Source organism: Globicephala melas, chromosome 10, assembly GCF_963455315.2.
Source record: "Globicephala melas chromosome 10, mGloMel1.2, whole genome shotgun sequence".
Taxonomy (NCBI): Eukaryota; Metazoa; Chordata; class Mammalia; order Artiodactyla; family Delphinidae; genus Globicephala; species Globicephala melas.
In genome coordinates, this window is record NC_083323.1 from 75,693,891 (window position 1) to 75,717,049 (window position 23,159).

Below are 23,159 nucleotides of genomic sequence, written 5' to 3' on the forward strand. Positions count from 1 at the left end.
GTGGAAACAATTTAGAGGTCAGAAATTAAAATGCCTCCAGGGGTCAGACAGGCACTTAAGTGGACAAGTGTGAGACTATGGGCTGCTATCAGACTAGAGAATGGAAAAAAATGCCTACCCCAGGAGCAGTGACATTCAGAGTTCTGGAAAACACTTCAGGCCAAACACAGACTCTTCTGAGAAAGCCTCTGTTAGCGGTCTCATTCTTCAGCTGAAGAAATTAAGTACTAGTGACCCTTCCACAATAATAGAAGCAGTTATCAGAAACTTGAGAAAAGCAACTAATCCAGCCTTCTTGGGATTTTACCACTTGGTCTGTCTTCCCTCTTGCTCTTATCCAATCCTTTCCAGTACTTGAGTGCCTGCTGTATCCAAAGCACTGTTTAAATTTCTGAAATTTCAAAGGGGAATGGGACCTATCTTTGCCCTGGAGGAACTCCAGTTTTAGTGGGGGAAAGGCACCAGAAGAGATTATCACAGTCCATTTGATAAGAAGTGTAGAAGAGGTTTAAAAAGACTGTTAATGCAGGCATTGAGTTGCTTAACTGATGTTGCCTAGGGATTGGGAAAAAATGTTGACTGGAGAGTCACATTTAAGGAGCTGGTAAAGGAAGAGTAGCTGTTTGAATGTCCCGCTCAGTCTTTAGCTCATCATGCTATCACTAGTTCATCTCTATCCTTTTTCAATATAGTCATTAAAAATATGAATTCACAAAACTCTGAAAAGTTGTTTTCCTAAACTCCTATTATTTGTTAACCATTTGCTTATGAGAAAGCCTTATAAACTTGCTGCCTTAATGTTATCGCCACAATCTGATTAACAACTGTTTCTCAGACTCACAGACTTAGAGAACCAATTTATGGTTATGGGAGAAAGGGTGGAGGGGAGGGATAAATTGGGAGTTTGGGATTGAAACTGCTATATTTAAGGTAGATAACCAACAAGGACCTACTGTATAGCACAGGGAATTCTCCTCAATATTCTGTAATAACCTAAATGGAAAAAGAATTTGAAAAAGACTAGATACATGTATATGTATAACTGAATCACTTTGCTGTACACCTGAAACTAACACAACGGTGTTAATCAACTATGCTCCAATATAAATTAAAAGTTATAAAACACACAATTGTTTCTGCATTGTAAAGACTACCCCAGAATTTGCCATTTTGTTTAGGATAATAGGACAAAATGACAAAACATTACTATAAAACATTATGAAATATACTCCTTTTTCTTAATTATATTTTATGCCAGTTGAAGAGGAAAAGCAATTGGTAATGCATTTCTCCTACAAGTGACTTAAACTTCACTCTTTCCTATATGTGTCATAGTGTAGTAAATGTATTTTAATGAATGTGTAATATAGTTATTTGTACTAAAATTTATGATGTCTTAAAAGAAACTTCCATTGTCACTTATGATAAATCTAGCTAAGGTGGGGAGTGGTCAGAGGAAGCAAACTACATTTAGAAAGAAAAGCTATAATTATCAGCCTTAATCCTGTTGAGCCTCTGGGTTAAGGGCAAGTTTTTTGGTAATATCAATACCAACTACTTTCTGGAAAAATAATATCTCCATGTAAATTTTTAATATATTCAATTATATCTATCTACTCCTGTACAATAAAACATGTCATTGTGTTCCTGAATTTCATTTTTTATGTATATCTGGATATCAAACTTCAGAACTTTGCTGAATCTGAATTTCCTTAATTATGCTTTTCATTCTATTTACCTTTGCTCAGTTATCCCTTATTCTAAATACTCCTAACAGAAAAGGATTTATCTGGTCTATGTCTCTGCATAATCCTATTTAGTTATTTAAATAATTAAGAATTAGTAATTAAATGAGAGTCTAATTTCCCTTATTATCAAATAAGTATTTTCCTTTTTTGTAAGACTATAGATTTAAAAGCAGGCCAGAACTTATTTTTTTTTAACATCTTTATTGGAGTATAATTGCTTTACAATGGTGTGTTAGTTTCTGCTTTATAACAAAGTGAATCAGTTATACATATGTTCCCATATCTCTTCCCTCTTGTGTCTCCCTCCCTCCCACCCTTCCTAGCTAAGTCACAAACCACCTAGTTGATCTCCCTGTGCTATGCAGCTACTTCCCACTAGCTATCTATTTTACGTTTGGTAGTGTATATATTTTTTAAAACCATAATCTAAATATGTGGTTATTTACTTCTAGAAAATAGTTTAACATAAACTAGAAGAATGTTAGCTGAGACAGTGTAAACAACACAGAAACCTGATAGAAGTATCCAGATAGTTCAGTCTGGAGAATGACTTTTCCAGAAATAAAAAGTTGAATTATCAACTTCATCCTCAGTTATTTGGTTAATTATTGAAACTCTTAACATTTGATGTATAAACATAACCAATATAAAGTCCATAAATAATGGAATTGGCAGTATTTCTAGTCATATTACTCTGTTGGTCATAATCACATTTTATACATTGAATATTTTAGATATACAAACAAATGTGGCTTAATGAGTTAAATTATTATTTTTTTTTTAAAATTTATTTTTGGCTGCATTGGGTCTTTGTTGCTGTGCGCGGGCTTTCTCTAGTTGCAGTGAGTGGGGTCTACTCTTCGTTGTGGTGTGCAGGCTTCTCATTTCAGTGGCTTCACTTGTTACGAAGCATGGGCTCTAGGCAGGTGGGCTTCAGTAGCTGTGGCTCACAGGCTCAGTAGTTGTGGCTCGAGGGCTCTAGAGCACAGGCTCAGTAGTTGTAGAGCATGGGCTTAGTTGCTCCGCAGCGTGTGGGATCTTCCTGGACCAGGGCTCGAACCGGTGTCCCCTGCATTGGCAGGTGGATTCTTAACCACTGCGCCACCAGGGAAGCCCTAATGAGTTAAATTATTGTGTAAGTTTCTCTTTAAGTAATTTTAAAAGGTATAAGTGATTTTTAAAAATAACTGTTTTATAAACTAAGCCTCAGGGGTTTTAGGTCATTTTTAAATCTGTCAACAATAATTAACTTGTTAAAGCAGACACATCAAACAAACGAAGCAAATATGGCCATGATTACCTGGTCACCCCTGTCTGGTCTCCCTGAGTCCAATGTTTTAAAGAATATTTGTCTCATTAGAAATGTTAAGCAGCCCCCTTGCAAAGGTCCCCACTCTTCAGAGTAAATTTTCCACTATCTTATTCGTGTCCTTAGCAGGTGGGCCCAGATTAAAAGTTGTACTTCACAGAAATTATATGACATTTCAGTTTGCCAAAGAAATTCTTCATTCTTACCAACCAGTTCATAAATATCATTTGTCTACTTTGGGTCCAGCCCCCCGGGATAATTGTTAAAAGAAAACACATGAATAGGGATAATATGGAGGAAGAAGAATCAGCGAAGGAAACAGAAGAATAATTTTTATTATATCAAGAGGACTGTATTTGCTTGTTTTTCTGCATCAGTTAGTTTATGAGATGAGTCTTGAACAGAAAATGAAATTGCCAAGAATGTCTTTATCAGAGATTTTTTTTTTTGACTGTATCAGTATGGGTTTATTGAATTGTTTCTTCAAGATTAGATTCAAGTCAAACTTTTTAATAAGAAAAGTCGGGGGTGATGCTGTGTACTTCTGTTGGGTGTCATGGTATCCTTTTGGCCTATTGTCCATGATGTCAAGCTTGATCACTTGGTCAAGGGTGATCTGGCAGTTCTCTCCACAAAGGTCCCATCTCCCTCTGCAACAGATAATATCTGCAGCGCTAGGCTGAAACCAAGTGTGTATTTTTGTCAGAGATTTTTTTTAAAGCATCCTCATGTTTAAAAATTCTGTGTGGGGCTTCCCTGGTGGCGCAGTGGTTGAGAGTCTGCCTGCCGATGCAGGGGACACGGGTTCGTGCCCCGGTCTGGGAGGATCCCACATGCCGCGGAGCAGCTGGGCCCGTGAGCCATGGCCGCTGAGCCTGTGCGTCCAGAGCCTGTGCTCCGCAACGGGAGGGACCACAACAGTGAGAGGCCCGCGTACGGGGGGAAAAAAAAATTCTGTGTGTATCTTAAATTGAAGGTAGTGTCTTATTAACTGTATCTTATGACACTCGAAGTCATTTTCCAAAAAATATTAATACTGTCATAGAACTACTGTTAAATGTTTTAAAATTCTTCATCAAAAAAAAGTGAGTTGATATATTTGGATAAAGCCACTGATGACTTTATTGCTATCCTGTGGTTAAAGTTTATGCCGTCATGGACCTTGAGGGTATTACACTAAGTGAAATAAGTCAGATGGAGAAAGACAAATACTGTATGATTTCACTCATATGTAGAAAATGATTTCACTCCTATAAAAAACAGTCAAAAAATCAAAATAAGTAAACAAACCAAACCTAGCAAAATAAACACATAGATACAAAGAACAGAGTAGTGCTTACGAGAGGGGAAGGGGGCAGGGGAGGGTTAAATGGATAAAGGAGATCAACTGTATGGTGAAGGATGAAAACAATTCTTGGTGGTGAGCACGCTGTAGTGTATACAGAAGTAGAAATATCAGGCTGTACACATGAAATTTGTATAATATTATAAACCAATGTTACCGCAATAAAAAATAAATTTTAAAAAACATATGCCTATCTTGGAGGCACAGGCTGTCTGAGCACCATATTCTAGAGTAGAATACTACTCTAGATCTTAAGCATCTTCATCTGTCCTAGTCTAGCATCCCAAACCTCTCCTTTAGGTGTTAAGAATGTCTACTCAAGTTCCAGTGGCTCCTGGGCATATTTTTAAAATTAGTTTGCTGTTATAATTCATTTAAAATGGAATTTGACATTCTACCTTGAACAGCCTGCTAAGTCAAGGGGAAATGACTCTTGCTGACCAACCAGATGATTTCTGGCTGAACTCTTTTTTTTTTTTTTCATGAAGCTGTTTATTCTTGTTATTAAAAGTTGGACTCAAGTAATCCTGGTTATTCTGGAAAAAGCACCTTGTTGTAGGGATCATTTAATCATCCTTTTCGACAGTCACCCCTCCGTGAAGCACCTTTCTTCTCTGACGTTAACGTATGAAAGTAGAGTTGTGGAAACAATGGTATATACGAGGCCATGGTTATAAGAAGAAGATAATAGTAGTCAAAAGAGACATTGTATTTATTGGGAAGTCTTATTGAGAACATTCTTGTTTTCTTCACATATGGTAAGGCAGCGTATATTGTAAGAAGTTCACCAGCAACTCCAACAGGATATAAGATGATAAAAAAAAATTATATTGGTTTTACACTGTAACGAGCCACACCGTAAAGATTCTTGAACTCACTTGGACCCCAGCCACAAGCACAGAAGTAGGTACAATTCCCATTAAACAGTGGACTACCTCAAGCAAGGCAGATGTCTGGAAAAATTTAAGTGTCTTCTGAATACTTTTATACAAACCTTTGTGTGTTCCTTTTTCCATATAAAAACGTATCATGGCAATAGCTAGTACCAGCCACCCCGCAGGCATAGCAATGTTGTAGAAGGTGAGCCAGGCGGTGGCCAGCAAGCCCCGGCGCCTCCTCTTGCCCGCGGCCTCCCTCTCCTCGCCGGCCTCCCTCTCCTCGCAGGCCTCCGAGGCGCCGCCGTTGGTGCCGGCCTCCTCGCTGGACGCCATGGTGGCCGTGCAGACGGGGGACGTGGACGAGAGGGGCAGGGGAGCGGGAGGGGGCCCGGCCGTCAGGCGCCCCATGTGCCGCGCGCAGGGGTCTCTGAACTGACTCTTCAGCATACTTTTGGAAGACCTGAAAATGTAGGAAAGCAGAACTAAAGGATTTTTAAGGATAGATTTTCTCTTCCTACACCTTCTAGTTTCTTGATGTGTAATAGATGCTAGCACATCTTTATTAAGTTGATGTTCCTTGTCCTGGAAGGAACAAGACGTGTAGGTTGTACAGCTTTGTTCTATTCCCAACGTTGCTTCCTTTTGCAGAATGAACAGCTGACTTTGGCTGATGTTTGCGGATACCTGCAGGATCTGATGTTGACTCAGAATAACAGACAAACCCTTCTTTTGACCTAGAGTTTTTGTTCCTCTGCCAGTTCAAATGAGGCTCCTCTTTTGTTCTGTGCAACCACAAACTGCCTATGCTGTCTTCTCTAGGTTAATCACAGACAAGGCCCAACTGTTTGATATGTATCAGCTGAGAGTTAAACAAAAACCCAGACCTAAATCTCAAATAACCAGAGGAAGAAGGATGCCTCCTTATCAGCTAATGTCTTATCAAGTACCTATTGGGTCTTTGAATGGACTTGGACCAAGCACCTAATTGACTGGTACCACTTGGGATATAATTTATAACACATGGTATTAGGAAGCCTATAATTATTGATGAAAATGAAGATACAGCCACAATTTTTTAAAAACCACTGTGGTGCTCACTATCTCAGTATGCTGGTTAGACCTTTAAGACAGGTCACATTAATACACATGTAAATTGTATGTTAGTAGGAAACCACCTATTATCAGTAGAAATAGCCCCATTTTTTAATAAAAATCTCTGTATCTTAGAATTACTTGTTGGTGAAATGTCTTGAAAAGATTCACTCCTGCCTTATTATTGCCTGCCATTCTCATGCCCTGGTAACTAACTATAGCCTTTTACTTTAAACATTTCATATTAGCTCATCATTTCACCAGGCCAGTTGTCCATACCCCAAGTTTGGACATTCTGTGTTATAACAAACTTCCTTCCAGTGCTGGCAGACTAGCTGTATTTGACAACATGCCTGCACGTAGCCCCACACAGATAACTTTTTATGGAAGAGGCATTAAAAATCCCATTAGAAGCAGGTAATTCTGACTTTAAACAACAGTCATAGGTCAGGGTTCTGAATGAGATTCTAGCACACCCTAATTTAAGGAATTTTGTAAAAACATAATATTTGCAAGGTATCTATAATAATGTCTAGCACACATACTAAATTGCAGTTATTCTTATCATTTGACACCGTTCACTCTTTGGTTTGCCATACAAATTTAAGATTTAGTCACACTGTCCTTAATCTTAACAAAGACCATTCTTTATTTTAATTCTAGCAAGGTCCAGGGTGTTTGGTTTTCTTTTCTCCTTTTCATTGTGACACTCAGGAATGTGTGAGATAAATGGTCCTGGAGAGAGTCAGGAATCACTGATTTGCTTTCAGATAAATCACCTGAAGCCTCCTAAATATGTGAAGTTTTGTTCAGAGACATACAGAGGTTCAGATTCTATTTTTCTCACCCTTTATAAGTCATATTAGCAGAAAAATTCTTCTTAATATCAAACACAAGCCACAGTTCGCGCTGTTATCCTCCCACTCAGGGCCAGTGAAGGTGAAGAGCTCTGAAACAGTCCTGCTTTTATGTTTAGAGTAGTTCACATCCTTCTTTACCCACCTCCTCCCGAGGCCCCAACCCCTAGTCCCAAGGACCTGGTATTTAAATTTCAGTATACAACAGTGTGCAGTTCTAATTTCCTAAAAGGTACTCACATATTTACTCAGACTTCTGCTAGATTATACCAGGGGAAATAGACTCATTTAATCAAATTCAAACCATAGACACTGAATTAAACATTTCCAATATGTTCATTGGTAACTCTGATAATCAACTTTTATTGAGTACTGTGGTTTTTATGCTCTTTCTTTTTTACTTTTCAACAAGATAATTGTTTTGATATATTTCATGTATAGTTTTGAGATAGTTTTCCAGATTAAACCTCTATTGGGCTGCATATAGGAAACAGTGATAGATAAATGTTTCTCGGGACTCAGGAGATACAGTGTAAAAGGATCAATTCTGCCTAAGATTGGCCATGTTAATTCTCTGATTCCAAAAAACTTATGTATTAGCTGTTAAAAAATACTTTAAGATGAATATATCATTTTCTAATAATTTCTGATTATTTTCAGAGTGGTACAATAACAAATTCCTTTCTGACTAGTGACCTCTATTCATGGATGTATTGCTATAAAATAATCCACCCTTATCATTCATATTTCTGGGTAGTTGAGTAAGGTAGGAACTATTTTTGATATGCAGGAGCAAATACTGAAGCAGTGGGGTTCCATGCACTTTCTGTCAGCAAAGGTATCAACTGTCAGGAACCACTGATAAGTCCCATTTCAAGCCAGTAGAGTCTGGATAATACCAGACTACAAGACAACAGTTAGTGTGTGTGAACTGGCAGTACTGCCAAATTGAATTACCATTCTCACCCAAAATAAACAGACTTGAAGTTAAACAAAGCTGAGTCATCCATCTGCAAGGTATGTAGTGGGCTTAGCTAGGGAGAGAGACCTTTTGATTTGGCAAAGCAATTTTAAAACTACTGCCGTCTCTCAAAGCCAGATGTTGAAAAGGTCAAAGGGAGCTTTAAAATATGATAACGCTGTCTTGGAGTTGGGGGACATATGGTACTTGCTAAACAAATGGCAGACTGAATGAATGTTAGGTAAGGTTTGCTCTACTCTGGAGCCGCCCTTAGCACAGAATAAAGAACAGCTCTCCTATCCTGACTTCACCAGTAATTTAATCTCACCAGGAAAAGTAACTTAAACTCTTTGGTCCTCAGTTTCTCCATGTGTAAAATAAGGAGACCGTAAAAGATGCTTTTTCAGTTTTGTCAAGCTTCTTAAGATCCCATGACCATAAAGGGCTCAGAGAGTAGATAGAGGATCTTGGTTCAAATAATCATTTCTTGAAAAACAAACTGTACGAAAAATGGTTTTATTTACAGCTTATGAGCCTATTCATTATCTTTTTTTTTAAATGGACTAAGTGTGAAAGTCTTTCAGGTACAGTGAAAAATAGGATGGGAATAATTACATTAGAAACCTCAAATGAGAACCAAAGTCACAGAAGGGATTTTGTTAAAATCAGAAACTCATTGTGTCAATTCAGCAACCACTAAATTATTAGCATATCCTTAGTTTTAGGTGTATTTGTCTTATCTCCTCAACTATAGGTTGGATTATGAAATTGCATTTTCATGGGTTAGAAACAGTCAAGTATTATAGATGTGATCTCCCTGGGAGCAGGATGCAATGCTGGATACTCCTCCCTTGTTCCCTGCAGTTCTTGATATAATGCTGGGCACATTTGTTCTTTGACAAAATGTATTGAAAACAGTATTTGGGAACAGAAACTTTTTAAAATCACTTAGTGTAATATATTATTTTAAAGAAGAAGAAAATGCTACCCCAAAATTTCTCAGAATTGTAGTTCTTTTGATGTTCAGAATCACACTGAGACATTATACACAAAAACAGTATGCTTTGTGAGCCACAGAACTTCAGTTGAAAATTTTCACTTTTTAGCACGCTAACTATATATCTAAGTTAAATATCCTGTTTAATGGCCATTTATAAATTCAAACACTACCACTGGTCAGTTTTGTAAAATAGAATAAAAGGATGTTATCTGCAGTGTAAGTACAGCACACTGTCGAATTCTTTTCCTTAAGGTGCATAGTAAATGTACAGATAGTCATAGGCAACTGTTTTGTAATGTATTACATTTCTGATCTGTTATTCCTAACCTATTATAAATCTTTGCAGAGACAGAAGAATTGAATTTTTCTAATCTGTAAAATGATGCCAACTTCAACAAATAGGCATTCTAAATAAAATTTTTAAAAAGGAGCAAACTAAAAAAAAAAAAAAAAAGAATATACTTTGAATGTTCTACCTACCAGTGAAAGGAACTGGTCTGATAAAATTTATAGGAATAGTTCTTAGCAAGTGAAATTAACAAAAGGGAATAAGGGTGGTTCTCAAAATTCTAAAAACCTGAATGCATTGTTCTTTTGCCATTCTTGTTGATGGAGCTGTTAACATTTTTGGAAAACAAAATTTTTTAAATAGTTAATGCCGACAAGAAGAACTTAATGCAAAGGAACATAGTAACAGTAATACCAGAATATAAACATGATGTGAATCTGAAACATAATCCCTACATGTATTACTTTGCTGTGTTTGATAAGCTTCAGTCTCTATAAGAAAGCAACTTGCACTTGTAGATTTAATCACTGTTTATAGAAAAGTGTCATGGCTTAGCCAAATTAGAAATAGAGGACTTCCCTGGTGGTGCAATGGTTAGAAATCTGCCTGCCAATGCAGGGGACACGGGTTCAATCCCTGGTCCAGGAAGATCCCACATGCTGCGGAGCAGCTAGGCCCACACACCGCAACTACTGAAGCCCATGCTCCACCACAAGAGAAGCCACCTCAGTGAGAAGCCCTCACACCACAGCGAAGACCCAATGCAGCCAAAAATAAAATAAATAAATAAATAGATAAATTTATTTAAAAAAAATAGACTAATTGCAAAGATGTTTATAGGTCATGCTTTTAACTTAGGTCTTACACAGTGTAAAACTACATTTTTCGTGACATCACTCTGCCATTTTAATTATAGAATTATCACATTTTAGATCATTTGGTTTAATATTTGTCAATAACAGTTTATGCTGAAACCCACAAAACCTCCAAATAATATAGTCTAACACCCTGTATTTACAAATGAGGAAACTGAAGCCCAGAGAATTTAAGTAGCTTTAAGTTACTTAGAATTAAGGCATGGCACAAGTTGGGACTTGGACATGTGTATTGCTATGGCTAAGGTGCCATTTGTTCCCCTTTTAACTGCAAAATGTTTTCCTCATATATTTATACCCTCTCCAAAATGGTGTAAAGATTAAATAAATAATGCTCTGACCTTGGTGCTTGGAATGAAGTAGACAGAAGACTTTTATTGACATAATAATGTGTTATGAATATATTTACAAGTTGTGTCTAGATTTGATGACCATAGGCAGTTGATGATTTATTGACCCCAGGACAAGTCTGTCATACTTTGACAAATTTGACAGTTTTCCGAACCCTTGGAAGAAACTTTGAAACAAAAACCTATTAGATACACTGCCTGTCTTATGATTGATCGTTTATTTGTTTGTTTGTTTGTTTTTCCTGATAGAAACATGAGTTCAGCTGGCCCTGAAGGGAGGAAAGTGATGAGAAGGTGTGATGGACTGATTGACTCACTGGTCCATTATGTCAGAGGAACCATTGCAGATTACCAGCCAGATGACAAGGTGATACAAGAATTAGATGTCTCTCATATTGACTTACTTATTTTGTCTTAGTAAGACTCTTCAGAGTATTCTTGAAGTAGCTGTTTGGGTTTGGCTTTATTTATTAACTGATTTGCTGAGCTTAAGATTTCCCATACATGCTCATAAATATTAATATCTATCTAGCCTCATTTTTTTTTCTACTTTCCAGACCCAAATTTCTAACTGTTTAACAACTCTGGATATTTGAAAGGAGCCCAAATGCTACATATTCAGCCATGAAATTCATCTCTTCCCTCATCTCTGAACTTACTCCTCTGTATAAACCTTCTTAATAATTATTACCATCTACCAAATGAAAATAGAAACCTGAGTAATGTTGAACTTCCTCTCTTCCCTCACATCCCACATCCATTGGACAACAAATCTTGTGCATTTTACTTCTGAAATGCTCTTTAGTTTAACCAGTCCTCTTTAATGCTACTACTGCTGTCATAGTTTGTGCATCTTTTATACTGATTATTGTAGTCGACTGGTCTCTATAAGCAATATCTCCTCCTATTTTCCAAGTCCACGTGGCTACTAAACAATGTACCTAAAATCTAAAATCATTCTGAACACTCTTTAAAAGTAAACTAGAACTGCTCCTCAATGTTTTAAAACATTCAGCCTCTACTTCTTAGCATTGTGCTCATGACCATTTATGATTTAGCCCTAGCCTTTCTAGCTGTACTCATTTCACTCCCCAGCCACCCTGCAGTCCAAGCGCACCCTGTTGCATCCAATTAACCTTGTAAGATCTAAAGCCTAAGAGGTCCTGTGGTATAACACTTGCAAAGGGATATCTATATGTATATGATCAATATTCATGTCCTGTTTTCTCAGGCCACAGAGAACTGTGTGTGCATTCTTCATAACCTCTCCTACCAGCTGGAGGCAGAGCTCCCAGAGAAATATTCCCAGAGTATCTATCTTCAAAGCCGGAGTATCCAGGCTGACAACAACAGAAGTATTGGGTGTTTTGGCAGTAGAAGCAGGAAAGTAAAAGAGGTATGTTGGGGGAGGCCTTTGAAAGTATAAGTGTGTGTGTGTGTGTTTCTGAGTACTTAGTGTATGTCAGGCTCCATTTTAAGTTTTTTTAAGCCTTGTATCTACCCTATGAGGTATGTATTATTAATACCCTCGTTTACTGATGAGGAAACAGAGGGTACAGAAAGGTTAATTCAGAATAATTCAAGTTAGTGGAGGAGATGGAATTGAATCCCAGATAATCTGGCCCCAGATTTACACTATTAGCCATCAAATCATACTGCTCTATGCCCTGCAGGTTAGGAAGTAAGCTTAATGCCACATGGCCAGTGGCATAGCATTGTTTTAACATTAAAAGCAGCCCTGACATTCAGCTTTAAACATTCTAAAAACAAACTTTTACATCCGAAAAGCAAACCCCATACATAGGAAGGACTGCTGTCCAGACTGGCATTTCATGAAATAGAAGGAATGTGATCTCTCCTACTCCTCAAGAGTATCACGGTGTATGTGAACTTGGAGGACGACTGGTAAATTTAGAATCCTGATGCTATCCTGGACAACTTCACAAGACTCTGAGGGAAGAGGCCTGTTTTTCTTATCTTCAGAGTGGATGTGACTAATTTAGCTTTTAGCTTAACAGCAGCCTGAAAACTATTCTAGAACAGTCAATGCTTAATTCTCTGCATTCTCTCTCGCTGTGAAATGTAAAGTTGTGAGTATGGGGTATTGTGAGAGAGAAATAGTCATTATGGGCTAAAAGTTAAATGATTGTGAATCATACATATTTGCTTTTTCATTTTTATTTTAAGGGCTTCTTATTATGCTAATTATTAGTCTCCCTAGACAAGACAGTACTTCTGGTCTCTTGGTTTGGGTGTGGAATTATAGAAATGACTTGAAGGCATTAATTTTGGATTTCATCGTGTGTGTGGTTAGCAATACCAGGACATGCCAATGCCAGAGGAAAAGAGCAACCCCAAGGGCGTGGAGTGGCTGTGGCACTCCATCGTGATACGGATGTATTTGTCCTTGATTGCCAAGAGTGTCCGAAACTACACTCAAGAAGCATCTTTGGGAGCTCTCCAGAATCTCACGGCAGGAAGTGGACCAGTGAGTATCATGCTTACTTTTAAAAATAATGGCATTGTAGACACACCTACATTAAATTCAGAAATGACAGTGAAGTAAGAACATAAGTTTTCTCGCTTCAATCAAGACGGTTCTCAGGAATTGCCAGAGAGAGTTCGGCTTTGCAGGACTTTCAGCCTCAGCTTCTGCAAACCCAGGTCAGACTGCGAGTGAAAGACTCGTTGGTATTTATGAGTATCAGTCAGAACTCTTTCTGTTACAAGTCTCAGAATCCTACCTGAACTGGCTTAGGCAAAAGAGAGGAATTTCTTGACTCATATAAATGAAGAGTCCAGGGTGGGTTTTCCTTCTGTCATGGTGGGACATAGGTGCCCAGCAATTGTATTTGTGATTCTCTATCTCTGGACTCTGTTTTCCTCTGTTGGTTTCATTCTCAAAGGCTAGCCTCATATTACGGCAAAGATAGCCACCAGTGATTTCAGGCTTACCTCTTATCCAGTTCAGTGTCTCCACAGGAAAAGAAACTACTACTGTTTTCCCAATAGCTCTGTTAAGAACTGGGGGAATGAGTCTCACTTGCCCATTTCCAAACCAGTACCTGTGGCCAGGAGCCTGTGATGTTCTAATTGGCCAAGTCTGGGTTATGTGCTCACATGTGAATTTCAGGGGCAGGGGTTTCAGTGAGCGAGGGTCACTACCACTTGTACCACATGGAGTGGCTCCCTAATGGAAAGTCAGAGTGTTGTTACCAAAAGGAAGGATGAACGCTAGAAGGCAGAGACAACACATGTCCACTGCAGTTGGAAAGGCTATCTGTGCTTTTGTGTCCCAGAAAGTCAACTATAAAATAAAGAGTTACTTCTCTTTCCAGATGTACTTTATACCAGCAAAATCAAAATATTAAAAAGAGTAAAAACTTACAAGGTCCTGTGATAAACCATAATGGAAAAAAATATGAAAAATAATGTATATATATTTATAACTGAATCACTTTGCTGTACAGAAATTAATACAACATTGTAAATCAACTATACTCCAATAAAATAATTTTTTTAAATTACTTTAGAAAAGAGTAAAAAGTTGTTCCTTTCCCCATGTATTTTACAGCTTGCAACATAATAAAGGATTCTATAAATATTTAATTATTTGAACTAAGCTTGTATTCTTTGCCTTGATCATAAAATGATTAAACTCTCCCCAAGTAGTTCACTCTATGGCCAGTCTAATTATCCATCATCATAGAGGAAAGCACTCTTGTTGATAACAAAAATATTATTTATTCTTTACTTGAGAAACCATGTTCATTCTTTAATGAACCATGTTCATTCTTTGCTCAGTTTTGAATTGTGAAATACTAAAACCAGTATTTCTCTAATTTTAACACCGTGGTTAAGAATACAACCCAATTTTAATCTCTTTGAAATTCTTCAGAATGTACTTGTGCGCAAAGAGAAAGAAATGGGGAGTGACCAGGGAGCCCTGACAGACAGAAAGACATAATTTACTGTCTTATCTTCCCATTTCCCCATGCTTGGTTTCCCAAAACCATTTCTTTCATTTTCCCAAACTACAGAAGCCCTCTTATTAACTGACTACCAGCCAACTTAATAGAAAAGATCAGAAATTAAATTGCTGTATCTGTATGTATTTAATCTCACTGTGCTCTGAGGATGGTTCAATATGAGCTAACCCTTTAAGCTTGGATTTTAGCCTCTTCCACTCCAGAATCTTTCATGGAATCCAAACTATCCAGAGGTGTTTCCATGTTTCTGTCAATACAGGAATATTTGCCACCCAACATACAAGAATATGCCATTCTGAATATGTAGTTTATTCAGACTACATAATTCCTTTATTCATTTATCAAACAAACAGTATTTGAGCACCTTCTACATAAAAGGCACTAGCCTAGTGCTAAGTATATGGTGGTGAATAAGACAAAATCCCTGTGTTTGGTAATAATCTAGCTGGGAAAAAGAAATAAACAAACAGAAATCTAAGAGTTCCAAGTTCTAAAGGAATCCAAGCAATGGATTTTAAATCATACCTAACCTTAGACCAGTCCAGTCCCCTGAAAGGAGACCTACACTAAACTGGTATTAATCCATACTCAAGGCTATTAGAGTTGATCTTGACTAGAGATTTATAGGAGAAAATCATTAGCAGCATGGGACAATGATATGAGGACCCTTTGTTCTTTTAAGTTACAAGATGCTTTTTATTAAAATTTTGACTTACATGTATATTTTTTCTAATGATTACTTTCCCTAATTTTGCTATGTTTAGATGGTGTGATAAAAAAATGCCTGGCTTTGTAATTTCTAAAAGGAATCACTGAATAGAAAAACATGAAAAGCAGACCATTAAACATAGTTCCAAAAAATACCCAGTCCATTCACCTGTGTTCATAACTGAGACAGCACTGAGCATTGATGGCCATGTGCCTTAGATGGCAAAGAACCTGAACTGGACTGAATAGCTTCTAAACGATAAATTCTATAATTTTAGTATAAAATTATGGCAGTAATTTCTTGCTGGTAAGAATACCTTAATGTAAACTTTATTAGTTCAGGTATAATGGTCATTATTTTTTAAATGATACCAAAAAAACACAAAATAATAAATAAGGAAAGGGGATGGGTTGATAAAATTTACCCATTTAGCAAATTCTCTAAGGATAGTGTAAAGTATAAAGTATAAAGTACAGTATAAATAACTCCTGGGGGTGTAATGTACAGCATTGTGACTATAGTTAACAATATTGTGTTGTATATTTGAAAGTTGCTAAAATAGTGGATCTTAAAAGGTCTTATCACAAGAAGGAAAAAAAATTTGTGACTATGTGTGATGATGGATGTTATCTAAACTTATTGTGATAATTATTTTGCAATATATCAACTCATTATGTTGTATATACATGTAAAATTAAACATTCATTGTACAAGTTAAAAATCATTGAAATAAACAGTTTTCAAGTTTCTAAAACACTTTAAAGGCACTTAATTTGATGTCCAATGAAAAAAAAACAAAACGTGTTCCCTGTCTCACACCTTACACACAAATCAGCTCCAACAGCAATGAGATTTAAATGTGGAAGGTAAAACAATAAAGCTTCTAAATGATAACATAGAATATCTTCCTGACCTGGAATAGGGTAAGATTTCTTAACAGTAGACATAAAAAGCACATAAAGTCAATATTTTATAAATTGACATTAAAATTATTAACAAGCTATCAAAAGACAGTAAAAAGGCAAAGCACAGAGGAGGAAAAGATTTTTGTAACATATATAAGTAACAAAGTTGGTATCTAGGAAATAAAAGAAAACTCATCGATTTAACAATAAAAAGATAGACAACTCAATAGAAAAATGGACAAGAGATTTGAACAGGCACTTCACAAAACATAATGTATATATGGCCATTAAACATTTGAAAAGGCGCTCAACCTCAGGGCAATATGAACTAGAAGTGCTGTTTGTAAATAACTAACAGTCATTCTCACAAATTCCCTAAAGCTGGAATATGAAATCTCTATTTGGTAAATCTGATTGTTTATTTTCCTTTATGAGCAAATTCTAAAGACCATTCCACATCAGCCTCTCCCATTTCCCTCAATGAATCAGAATTCTGTGATCATTTTTATATACTCGGCCTTGAGATGACAAAGAAAACGCTATGAGAGAGATAGAGCTGGACGACATTGACTCAGAAGAGCAGAGCTTTTGCATATGAGGAAAGATAATCACTTAGATGGGCCATTGGGAAGAGAGAGGGATGCTAAATCTACCTCCATGTCCAAGGAGGAGTTGTACAGAATGGCTGCAGGTGAAGGATTCTTCCCAGAGGAAAGAAAAGAGTCTAATGGAATGTTCTGCAAATTAGTGAAAGACAAAGTGTAACTTTGGAACAAACATTGCAAAATAGTGGTTATTAAACTTCTTTGAGTCATGGACACTTTGAGTATCTAATAACAGTTATGGACTCTTTCCCTGAAAAAGATTACTATAAACACAAAAATAATTTTAAGGACCTCCTGTTCCCTCCCTGAAACCTATCCTGGATCCTGTATTAAGAACCCCTTTTTTAGACGGTACGGTGGAGAATGTAAGGAGGGTGCTGTGCAGGAGGTAGTGGAAGCAAGCAGAGTTTAGATAAACAGAGAAGATAGACACCCTGAAGAATGATCAAGAATACACGGATTTTTGGCATGGTAGCCTCATGTTAGCTTCAAATAAAAATATGTAAAGTTGCAGACACAAGCTAAGGTCTTAGTATTGTTGGACGTTTGCTGATGCTAGGAAGGGCCTAGTTGGTACTCAGACCCTGTGAAAGTAGGTGACCAGCCTAATTCCAAACAAGGTTTGCCTCTGGTGGACCTAGACCTGGACCAGCAACTTACCCATGCAGCCTCTGATACAGAGAATAGAGTTACAGGTAATCTGACTAGCCATACATTCCTTTCTTTAAAAGCCCAGTATCTCTTTCAGAATAAACTAGCTTTTTAGAAATGAATAAGTTTATTAAATATGTAAAATGCCAAAATTTGAACAAGACAAACAGAGAAGATGAATAAGCCAACAACCAGTAAATACATTGAAATAGTAATCAAAGACATCTCCCTTTAAAATTTTTCTCAGCTCAGTTGGCTTTAGAGCTAAGTTCTACCAGACCCCCAAAGTTGAAATTATTCTTATATTACACAAATAGTTCAAGAAAATAGAAAAAGGGAAAAAAACTTACCCACTAAATTTTGTGACATTAGTGTAACTGTGATTGTAAAACGTCCTTTTCTTTTCACAATGATGAACTGAAAATGTGAATAAAAAGATTATGATAAAAAAGAAAGGAAAGGGAAAGACAGACCCATTTTATTTATAACCAGATGCAAAAAACATAATAGCTAACCAAATCCAGTGTTATATTTAAAAATACTGAATAAACTGTCTGTATCCAGTAATTAAATTGAAAACCTAATAAGAATTTAAAGAAAGTATCTCTAGCTTTTAAAACATTTCACTCAATCTCTAGTAATCTACAGAAATTAAGAAATTTTAACCGTGAAGTAAAATACAATAGTATTTATAGAATATGTCTCACAAAACAGATGCCAGCATCAGTAGCTCAGACAGTTGTCCAGAAAGAAAATGGCCTTCAGCACACACGAAAGATGCTGCATGTTGGTGATCCAAGTGTGAAAAAGACTGCCGTCTCTCTGCTGAGGAATTTGTCTCGGAATCTTTCTCTGCAGAATGAAATTGGTAAGTCAGTATAAGTCTCTAGATGTAAAGTGTATATATTGAAAATACAAATGCAATAAAACATTGTCCTTATCACATTCTTTTTACAATGATGAGCTGAAAATGTGAATAAAGAGCAAAATGTGATAAATACAACTGGTTTTTGTGTACCCAGACATCAAGCGTTGGCTTTCGCACTGGCCTCAAATAGGATTTTTCTTAATATCCAGCTTTGTTTTTGTTCTAATTACTACCAAAGAGAAATTTTAGACCGTACTAATAATTAATGAGATAGGTAATATATTTGATATTTCCCAGCCCTCAGCTATGCCATCCAGTGAAGTCTTTAAGCCATGTCTTTCAGAATGTTCTCTGTGTGGCCTGCTTAAGCACCAGTCTTCTGAAACATTAAAGAAACACACACACACAGCGGTTGTTCACCTCAGAACCTTGGCCATTGTTGTACTAGAAAAAAATGGTATGGTTGGACAGATAATCACAAAAAGAAGGAATCATGAATATAACAGATTTGGCATAGGTTTTAGAATAAATATGATGAAACACACTTGCCCCTTTTTTTCTAAGTCCGTATTATTGACAAAGATGATAACTATGTTACACTTTCAAATAACATTTTTCATTCATTTTCTTTATACCTGAAAATGTGTTTTGAATTAAGTCATAAACTATAAAATTAGATAATAGGAAGATAATGCTAAAATTACTCATGCTTTCTAATGCTCCATAAATTAGTCATTTCTAACAATTTAAAACTCAGTTTTTCAAAAATTCCACTAAATTTTTTTTTGTTTTTTTAATGAATTGGATTATTTTGAAATCTACACACACACACACACACACACACCGACACAGTGCCAAAAGGTCTGTGGTTATGTTTTAACAATGTCATTTTCAAAAACAGCCAATAGTACAACATGGAACAGGAGGTTTCATACAATGCCTTTGTGCCCATTATGAACGTAGAGAGCCTGGAAATTTTTCCGTGAATCTGAAAGAAACCTTGCCAAAGGCACTGTCTCAAAATTATGAAAGTGTTCTTCTCATTGTCTTTCATGGACTTTTGTGCTGCACTTCAATCAGGTGTATTATCCTTTGACTTATTTTTTCTCAAATGAAATGTTAAGTCCATCTTTAGAGCATAGCTGATGAGAAGAACTGCGCTCTGCACACTGTGCCTATGCCTTCAGGGCAGAAATGCTGTTGTCTTAAGTTCCACAGTCCTCCAGCTGTTGGAACAATACAGCTGTAGCCCCACAATATATATAAGGTGATTTCACTGATCAACCTCCCCATGATTGTTTTAAGGACAATCGTGAGAAGAGGCTTCAGCAAGATAAATGCAATTTTTGAATTCCAAATTGGCTTTATGTCAAATATGTAATTTGAGTAAAAGTACTTGTATTAATTCAGGGTATTAATAGCCAGGAATAAATGAAAATCAGTTTGAAATACAAGCTTTGTGTTTTTCATGAGAGATTTCTAGGCCAAGTAAAACTTCCCATGGGCTGACCTGGAATGAAGTCATCACATTTCACTTAGATTTAACAGAAATAAACTTGAAACATATTTTCTTAAAAACTTGAAGATAGGCAACTTAGCATGGTGACAGAGTAACAGGTCTCATGCAGAAGACATTGGTCTGCATCCTATAATGTTACTTTGCCACATGTCACCTTGGATAGTCATTTAACTGCCCTAAACCGAATGAAATTAGTAATCACTATAGAACAGTGTTTTTCCAGGGATCAGATAACATAATGTATGTGCAAGCACCAGCATTAACTAAAATCTCCTTCAATAATATGACATTGAGCTATAACCCTCCAATATCATGATAGGGCCTTTGATTTTATATTTCACTATTAAAGATCTAACTTTGTCTCAAAGTGAATGTATTTACTCAGGCCCTCAGGGTGTGTGTGTGTGTGTGTGTGTGTGTGTGTGTGTGTGTGTGTGTGAGTAGAGAGATGGAATGACCCCTCCTTTACTGTACTGTAGTGTTTAACTTTGTCGATATAAACAGTTATACTACTCTTCTAAGAAAAACAAACATGATATAAAATGTTAGAGATTCTAACTTCTCTTAATTCTCACTCCTCCTCAGACATAACCCAAAGTTTCGACCGTAAAATTGATCTGTAGAATTGAACATTCTTGTTGGTCATACTGAGGGAGGAGAGGTGGAACTCTCTCAGCAGGGATCAGTCTCAGTGTGGGCAGCCTGGTCTCAGCCAGCCATTGATGCACCCTGCAGAGAGATCAGTTGTACATTTTCTGTTGTGATTGTCTCACACTTGTTTTCATGCTGTCGACCTAAATTCAGCAAAAGGAAAATTCAGGTTCTCAAGGCCTTTCATTCTGTGGTTTAACTTACTAAGAGGAGGAAGCCTTCTGGTAGTTACTCACATCTGTGGAGAGCTTACTATGTGCCGGGAACTGTGATACAGTTAGCACATGGTAACTCATTTAATCCCTCAAAACAGTCCTGTGAAGTAAATACTATTATTATTCCATTTTACAAATTGGGAAAATGCAGCATAAAGAGGTTAAGTAACTTACCCAGACCACACAGCCATGAAGTAGCAGAGACAAGACTAAAACTAACAAAGTGTAGCTTCAAAGACTGAGCTCTGAGCTCCTAACACTATGCCAAGATGCTTAGACAACAGTGAAAAAGGAAGTGTTCAGGCCTTTGAGCAGAAGGTATGTCTTTCCTGTCAATCAGGTCCAGGTATTATCAAAGGAAGACATATGGTTCCGTTCCTTTTATTGAGTACCTTTCTATTTTAGGCATAGTGATCGATGCTGGAAATCCAGAAATGAATACAATAATTGTCCTCAAGCAACTCATGGCTCCATTTGGAATTCAGACAGGCACATAGCTAATTACAGTCTGGTATCAGAGAGAGAAGTGCAGTTCAAGGTGTCACATAAACTCAGATGAAGAAAATAAAATTAGGCAGAAGTATTTGTACAAAGCAATAGAAGCATGCTCTCTATCTTTCAAGGAGAGTCCAAAGTAGTTACAGGGAAAAAAAGCATACATGGAAAGAACTTTTGCAAAATATCAAGCATAAATTCATATTGCCTGAAATATATACCATAGGACAAAGTATAATGACATCATCAAATATTAATACCTCTCTTGTTACTACAGAAAAAGCTAAACGAAAACCCTATAACCAAGATTTTATATATGTAGTGAAAAAATAAATTTTAAATAGTTTCTTTACCTTTTTTTTTAATAACGGTTATTTACGTATTAAAGAAACTTTGGGCAGTACAGATAATTTTTTTTTAATATTTTTAAGTCACCACTAATACTATTGTAGAAGAACAAGGGCTGTTACTGTTTTAGTGTATTTCTTCTCAGGTTTCTTGTATATGTGTTTATCCTTTAAGTATACCGGTTATTTTCACATAGAATATTAACAAATATTTTCTTGTTATTATACATGCTTCATAGATATGTTTTGGGGTGCATAATATTCTTTGCAGATGTGCTTTAGTTAATCATATTCATATTATTGGGATGTTTAGGCTTTTTAAAATTTTTTATGATATATATAATACTATAATAAAGATCTCTGCTTTTACCATTTTTAAAGTGATGTCTTCAGGATGAATTCTCAAAAGTGGAAATACTGAATCAAAAAATGTGAAAATTTAAAAAAAATTTTGACATTTCTGTCAAATTGCTTTCTGGAAAGATCTCCAGTACACTGAGCACAAAGTATCATCTTTTTAAAAATCTTTTTTTTTTTTTTTTTGGTAATTTGAGTATTAAAATGGTTACATCCTTCCATACGTTTGTTAACCAAATGTTTCTTCTTAAATGTTATTGGGATCTTGAGGTTAAGAAACAATCTTTTTAATCAAGTGTTCTTTTTTCTTTCATTTGTAGCCAGAGAAACTCTACCTGATTTGGTTTCCATAATTCCCAACACAGTCCCAAGTACTGATCTTCTCATTGAAACTACAGCCTCTGCCTGTTACACATTGAACAATATAATCCAAAATAGTTACCAGAATGCACGGGATCTTCTAAACACTGGGGGCCTGCAGAAAATTATGACTATAAGCACAGGTGACACGTAAGTCCTTTAGCATCTGCCTGTCAGCGTCTCGCCTTTCCCCACCACCACTCTCATATGTAAATAATGCAGTTGTGAATGTCCAGGCATTGAGTACCATGGGCAACATGGCCAAAAAATAAGATTGTAAAGCCGGACCGGATCATCTGTTCCAGTCCTTGGTGATCGGGCAAGTGAAAGCTGAATCCTCTAAGCCAAGTAGTTGCTCATTCTCTTCTAAAATATCCAGAAATAGTAAAACTCCATAGCTTATCTGGGTCGTGCATTCCAGCATTTTATTGACCTAATTAATTGTTTCCCAGAATCACAGCTGTGATTTAAAAAGAGAAGAAAGTAAGCAAATTGGAGTCCTATGGACAAGGAATGCCCTTTTCCTCACTTAAATATGTGAAGCAGGTGTCACCCGTAATAGCATGAGGAGGGGAAGTAGGAGGCAGCGTAACAAGAAATCCTTGCTTTCTCAGTTTTCTTTATCACATCTCTTCCATCTCTTATTCTCTTTTGAAGTAGAAGGTTTAATGCATGTAAGTCATCCCACATCCTTGTGTCTGTGTCTTCAAATATTCCCCATTTTAAAAATAAAAGGTGAAGAAGAGAATGAAAAACATTGTGTAACCAAATTATTACTGTTAGT

The 23,159-nt window shown here is 36.6% G+C and overlaps 1 protein-coding gene and 1 pseudogene across 2 annotated transcripts in view; one reads left to right on the forward strand and one right to left on the reverse strand.

The window, feature by feature from the left end:
• PKP2 (plakophilin 2) overlaps positions 1–23,159 on the forward strand; it is an 85,927-nt gene that overhangs the window by 57,810 nt on the left and 4,958 nt on the right. Inside the window, exons 7-11 of one of the 2 annotated variants that reach the window (XM_030830395.3) lie at positions 10,954–11,071; positions 11,936–12,100; positions 13,019–13,192; positions 18,278–18,431; positions 22,336–22,525. In XM_030830395.3, coding sequence (XP_030686255.1) covers positions 10,954–11,071; positions 11,936–12,100; positions 13,019–13,192; positions 18,278–18,431; positions 22,336–22,525 — 801 coding nt within the window. The remainder of the gene's footprint in view (positions 1–10,953; positions 11,072–11,935; positions 12,101–13,018; positions 13,193–18,277; positions 18,432–22,335; positions 22,526–23,159) is intronic. The other variant, XM_060305615.2, reaches the window with a different exon arrangement.
• LOC115839106 (very-long-chain (3R)-3-hydroxyacyl-CoA dehydratase 1 pseudogene) lies at positions 4,969–20,209 on the reverse strand (annotated as a pseudogene).